Consider the following 6,669-nt stretch of genomic DNA (forward strand, 5'->3'; position numbering starts at 1 on the left):
CACACCATATTACTGGTAATGCTAATCTGCAATAAATAAAATAAAAGTACAACAATCAAACATTAATTCTTAAAAACTAGAAATGGCAATTAGGCCTTTATGGTATATAACCCTGAGGTATTGGTAATAGGCCTCCTATTACTGTGGTAATTAATGTGGTTATCGTTCCCACTCTCACATATATAGTACTCCAGGGCTTGACAGATTGTCCTGGACAAGTAAAAAATAAAATAAACAATGGTCGGACAAGCATAATACAGCTTTAACTTGTCCGAGTAACTCCATTATTACATTTTAGTATTGTCATGTTGTAATAAATACCTACATAATGGATAATTTACCTATCTCAAACCCTGCCCTCTTTTCTTGATCCTCGAATCACAAGGGTCATTTCCATCCACAGTTGTGATTGGAGGATCAAGAAAAGAGGGTGGGGTTTAACTTTGAGATAGGTCAATTGCCATCTCTAGGCTTTCTAAATCAAGTAGAGTAGTCACAGTTCACCTCTCTGTCTGTGCTTCCCTTTGTTTTGAGGGTTGTGAGACGGAAAGGTTGAGAATTATTGGACTGGATAGGAGCAGATACTGTATAATCAGTTAATCACTTTGCCGAACTAGACAGTCAGTCACCACAATTATTCCCTAATACACAACTAAGGCTGCTACTGGGATATTTCCTAAAAGTTACTGCAATCTAATTAGCCTGATCAACAGATAAGACCAATAGGCCCAAAGTATAAACAAACAATAATCTTAGTCTTATCTTACTCACATCTAGACAACAGCTGGTAGCAGAGGCCCTGGTTCAGTAAATGTTACTTTAACCTTTAAGAGCTTCATATGATCCCCGTGTTGACGACTGTTCACTCGGGTCATAGGCTCAGACTCACTGTTGTAGCTTCCAGTCAGTACGAACATTCATTTCCTATAGCATGAGCATATCTGTACGTTTCTGAGAAAGTGTGCCTGTTGGGAGTATAGCATACACCCAACATCTACAGTAGGTGTTATAAGGAATTGTTATTGTGAAAGGAACTCAGATTAAAAAGAAAAGGGGAGAAGTGACCGCAAGAGAGGAAAATAAGGGTGTGTGGGGTTGGGGTACAGAACACAGATATCCACCCTCTACAGCCAACTTCCTGCATTCCTCTAGAGTTGCAAATCTAAGCAAAGAACTGCAGGACATATGAAACGAATTCCTGCAATTTGGCTAACCTAGCATACACTCTAACCTAGCATATACTGTAACCTAGCACATACATACTAACCTAACATATATTATAACCTAACATACTCTAACCTAGCATAATACTAACTAGGGGTGTGAATCACCAGTTTCATCATGATACGATACGATATCCATTCTTTGGACAACGATACGATATTTGCCGATATCACAAAGTCTCTCACGATACAATACGATACGATTAGATTCAGGTGCCTGCAATCGATATGAGATGATATCATATGCCCATTTAACACAATCAGTAACATTTAGATCAACCAAAAAAAGGTAATGAAAATATCATTTGACATTTGTATTTTTGAGCTCTTCCAGACATTTAAAGGAAAATCAATATTGTTTTTAATACAAATAGACCTCCCGTTCAGTGTAAAGTGCCACGTTTTGATATATTGAGCTTTAAACTTTAAGCTAAATTTTTTGGAACTCAAAACTCACAACCTAAAACCCCTCCCTACCTCCCTCTCCCAAACCGTTCCTACAACAATTTGTTGATGTTGCATGATCATGTATAGGCCTACATTTATTATGTATTATATTGTTTATGTTTAAATAACATTTAAACATCAAACTCCTCTGACCTCATCTGGTCTTTCCAAAGACGCGCGCACACACACACACAGAAAGGGAGAATGCTATGCTGTAACATCTACACACACGGAGCTACTGCTGTTGTTCTTGGGCGGATATGAGACTCTCCACAGGATTTTCAAAATAAGAGTATCGATATGAATCGATCTTATTACATCGCATCGATCCGATTCGATCATTGATAATTACATCGATGTATCGATCTGGATCGATGTATCGTCCCACCCCTAATACTAACCCAACATACTGTAGATTATAACCTAACACATACTCTAACCTAGCATATACTCTAACCTAGCGTATACTAACCTAGCATATACGAACCTAACATACTGTATATTCTAACCGAACATATACTCTAACCTAGCATATTGCATACTCTCATGCACTCACTGTCATGACAAAAAAAAACACACCAGTGCAAGCATGTGCTCAATAAGGAGCATAGTCTCTGTGTGAAGAACAGATTTGTCTTTGCAGAAGGAGGGACATCATATTTATTGTGTGTGTCAAGTGCTATTGACCCTCATGGAGTCCTGGCAAGTAGAGTAACTGCATTGCAGTCCAATTAGGGGAAAACATTCCCTGTGTCTGTCCTTCTCCTTCACCGCAACCCTCTGGTTGACTCGCTCCTCTCACTTCGCATGCCCTCCTTCTCTTACACACAACAAACCCACTTTCATTTTTATAGAATCCTTTCCACACACATACTGTTGATTTTCTCTTGAATGACAGCTTCTTGTTTTTTTTATCTCGCTAACCCAACAGGGATCTGAGCCCGTTCCTCCTGACAGGAAGCCGGGGCAGTAACCAAATGTCTTTCCTGCTGAGATCAGCAGGGACAGGAAGAAAGAGACTCAACAGTCTCTTTTAATCATCTACCCCCCCCCCCCCATGACCAAACGCAGAAGAGAGCTGAGAAAAACATCCACCACGAGTCCTACAGATTTCTCCAAATCTGATTTCCAAGCCTATTATTGATAAATGTACACGCCATGGTGATGGTTGATATTTGTCAAAGTCTATGTTAGAATCTCAACATTTCCTCTGACTTTGAGGTTAAGTATGCAGTGCTCTCCAGATTTGAGATTTGATTAATCTGTGCTAAAACTGTCATAAAAGTGTTATTAAAGATAAATAAATAAATAAAAACACCAGCACATCCAGGATGTGGGTAATAACTGGGTCATTAACCCATATTCTACATAGAATACAATAGGTTGAAAAGGACAATTTCACGAGTTGTGTTAGACATTTAGCAGTCTAAAACTGTTTAAAAAAAACTCTGATTTATTACTGAAACACACATACAGGCAGGAAAAGGCAGACAGCCAACATGTGTATCCTGAGGCTGTGGTGGCTGGTGACACTAGCCTTTCACCTACAGTATGATAGGTTAACTGAAGAGGGATTTGCACATCTGTATCATGTCTTGACATAGAAAAGTAACAAACACAGCACAACATTGTACCATTTCCAAGATTCATTTGCTATCACTTAGCTAATTATATAATATAATATATAATAATAATTATAACGTTACAAGCTGTTTTCCTGGAATGGCAACAACGTTGCTGGCAGCAGGTACACTGAGTTAGCTAGGTATCACCTAGCTCGGTTATATCCAGCTAGTAAACAACTCCTATTGAGTGGCACTTAACTAGGCCTGACGTTACTGAGATTTGAAAACCAGTTTAAACTTAGCTGATCGAACAAGACAAACGTATCTAACTTATTAATGCTGCCAAGTTGGCCATGGCCACCTAATACTAACGTTTAACAATAATGTCTTGGGACAGCTGGCGATCTAACGTTACTGAGACTGTTGATCGTCTGAAATGTCAATGTTACTTTGGAAAAGTATACAAATCATAGTCAGTGTGAACCAGGTAACGCTAACTGTTGACATTAGGTTTGAATCTCAAAGTGACAGCAATATATAGTTAGTAAGTCAGTCAACTAGCTAGCCCACTGCTAACGTTAGCTCGCTGATGTCGCTAACGGTAGGTTAGCTGGCTGGTCGCTGAGGAGGAAGGAAAGTTTTTGCTAACCTGACTGGCTTTATAGAACTGTTTCTTGAAGCCCGCTACAGACATCCTGGAGCCTGTCTTGCACGTCCTCCGAACGCGTAAATCTGTGTCAATAAATTATAGTTGGTTAGCTAACGCGTTAGATTACTCGTTAGGGGTAAAAAAAAAAGCCTGTAGAAAAAGAGAAATCATAGGACTGCACTCCCGTCGTTCCACAGATCGGGACACCGACTGATCCAAGTGGACCACGTATACGGGCTCCCCCCCGGGATCACAGCGTGAACACAGCGGAGTCTGCAGACCTGGAAGTCTGATGATGAGGGGAAAAACTCAGCACAAATGCACTTCAAAATAACAATACAGAAAACGATCTGTATGTCATATAGAGATCAAAGAAGCTGCACAGACTACATACGGTAACAAAAAAAATCACATTCCTAAATGTACAGTGGGTTGATACTGATAAATAAGTATACAGCACCCCCTGGAGTATATCATGGGCACACAGCATTTATGCCCACTGCATGTCATTTCCGCGTGATTTTTTCCCGTAGCATATGTTTGCGCAGACGCTCTCTGATTGGCTAGCCGAGTACAGCGAAGACCCTCTCTGATTGGTTTAGCGCCGAAGGGTCTCTTCCGCCTTGTACATATATATTCTCTGCTTCAAAGTGGTTGAATGAATTAATTAATGAATGAATGAATGAATGAATGAATGAAAACTTTATTTAACAGATTGCAGAATGGGTACAATACAGTACGACTCAATACATACAATTGTTAAGGGGATGCAGACCTGAGAAAGACGTTTGTCTTGTTTCCATCAGGGTCCCCCATTTTCAATTCATATAGACATTTATGACATACACAACATACATGACAGTTATGCTTTGGCCCTCTTTTGAAGTGGGTTATGCTTAGGGTTAGGTAGGGAACAAGAAGAGAAGAGACACTTCGGCGCTAAACCAATCAGAGAGGGTCTTCGCTATACGCGGCTAGCCAGTCAGAGAGAGTATTCGCAAACATAGGCTACGGGAAAAAAATCACGCGTAATTTCCACATGGTGGCAATAATGCTCTTCCTGTTTCCAGTAGCCTCCAGCTGCAGCAGCGGAGCGATCCCACTAGGCTGTGGCGCTGTGGCAGCGTTATTTTTTCCCCGTAGCCGCATTTCTGGCAAGACGCTCTCTGATTGGCCGACGCCTGTTTCTACACTGGTTAAGCTTAGGCACTCTTTCGTTATTTGTAGGGGCCAGTTTCGAATTGCAGTCTCCCGTAGGTGTTTTTTGAGAGTGTTTTTGAAGGTGGGTAGTGATTCACATTCCTTTACAGCTTTGGGTAGGGCGTTCCACATTGATGTGGCATAATTGCGAAACGTGTTTAGTCCCTTGTTTGAGCCGAATCTGGGTTTAACATGATTTGTGGAGCTCCCTCTGGTGTTGTGATCGTGGTATTCACTGACCTTTGGGAAGTATTTTGACATGCACATGGGTACCTTGGTCGTGTAGTGTATCTTGTAGACCAGGCCCATTGCAAGTTGCTGTACTCTGTCGTCTACTCTAAGCCATCCTAGGTAGTCAAAGTGTGCAGGGGCCAGGGGTGAGGTGGGTTCTAGGAGTCAACCGAGCTTTGTCAAGGGGGAGGGGCTAGGCTCAATGTGGAGTGACGTCCCCTCTCCGCCAATCAGCGTGCGCTCTCTGTCGTAGAGAAACTTCCGTACTCTCCGCCAATCAGCGCTAACTTCCGTACTCTCCGTCCAATCAGCGCGCGCTCTCTGTAGCTGCCACCATAGATATCTATATAGAACACTAGATAGCTTAAGGCGGAGTCACCAGCGTCACTGAACCGCCGCCATCTTGCCAGGGGCAGCCTTGAGTGAGAGTGAGTGAGCTGCACAGACAAAAATACTCATAACTCGCTGAAATATTGACGGATTTACAAACGGGTTGGTTTGCTATAAACATCAAAGATGTAGTTATGATACTGCATACTTATAAATAAAAAAAATTACAAACCGCTTGAATCATAGCCACGTTAATAATGCTTGTAATAAACCAAACCGTTTGTAAATCCGTCAATATTTCAGCGAGTTATGAGTATTTTTGTCTGTGCAGCTCACTCACTCTCACTCAAGGCTGCCCCTGGCAAGATGGCGGCGGTTCAGTGACGTCGCTCTCCATTGGCCGGCAGCGCGGGCAAGCTATCTAGTGTTCTATATAGATATCTATGGCTGCCACAGCGCTTAGTGAGGGGATCGCTCCGCTGCTGCAGCTGGAGGCTACTGTTGAAGTTGCATCAACAAAGCTTTTGGTTTATTTTCCAGAGAATGGAATGATTAAAATACCACGCCCGACAATGCAACCACGTTTGAAATAAGGTGATACTCAAAAGACTACTGCTTATTTTGACACGTGTAGGCATAGTAGCATGCAGCACAAAGCTCTGTGCAGTAGACGTATGATGAAATCACTGACACTAAACTTTACTATGGTATCAAATACCACCATTATAAGTAGTACTCAAGGCCTACCTGCCCTTCAGACATACATTACATGGCACCCTTACTAAAGAGGTCTGTTATTTGGTTAACTTAGATTTGATTGTGAACTTGCTTCAGGTATCCATCTAGTTCATAAAACAAAAGCTCTAATAATTATTTTTAATAGTTTTTGTTTTTAATCGATTGGTTGGATATTGATTATTTCCCCCAATTTGACAATCATGAGGTTAGAAACAGACCATATATCGTTAATATTCTTTTGTTAATAAGGACTAAGTTTGATGTACAAACTCTGAAAAATAATGTT

The 6,669-nt window shown here is 41.2% G+C and overlaps 1 protein-coding gene across 1 annotated transcript in view; it reads right to left on the minus strand.

Annotated features, from left to right (window-relative positions):
* Nucleotides 1-4,082, minus strand: part of sh3gl1b (SH3-domain GRB2-like 1b) — a 55,439-nt gene extending 51,357 nt beyond the window's left edge. Inside the window, exon 1 of the mRNA XM_084337851.1 lies at nt 3,885-4,082. Coding sequence (XP_084193977.1) covers nt 3,885-3,929 — 45 coding nt within the window. The 5' untranslated portion in view covers nt 3,930-4,082. The remainder of the gene's footprint in view (nt 1-3,884) is intronic.
* Nucleotides 4,083-6,669: the final 2,587 nt, after the last annotated feature.

Source organism: Notolepis coatsorum (genome assembly GCF_963971535.1).
Source record: "Notolepis coatsorum genome assembly, chromosome: 2".
NCBI lineage: Eukaryota > Metazoa > Chordata > Actinopteri > Aulopiformes > Paralepididae > Notolepis > Notolepis coatsorum.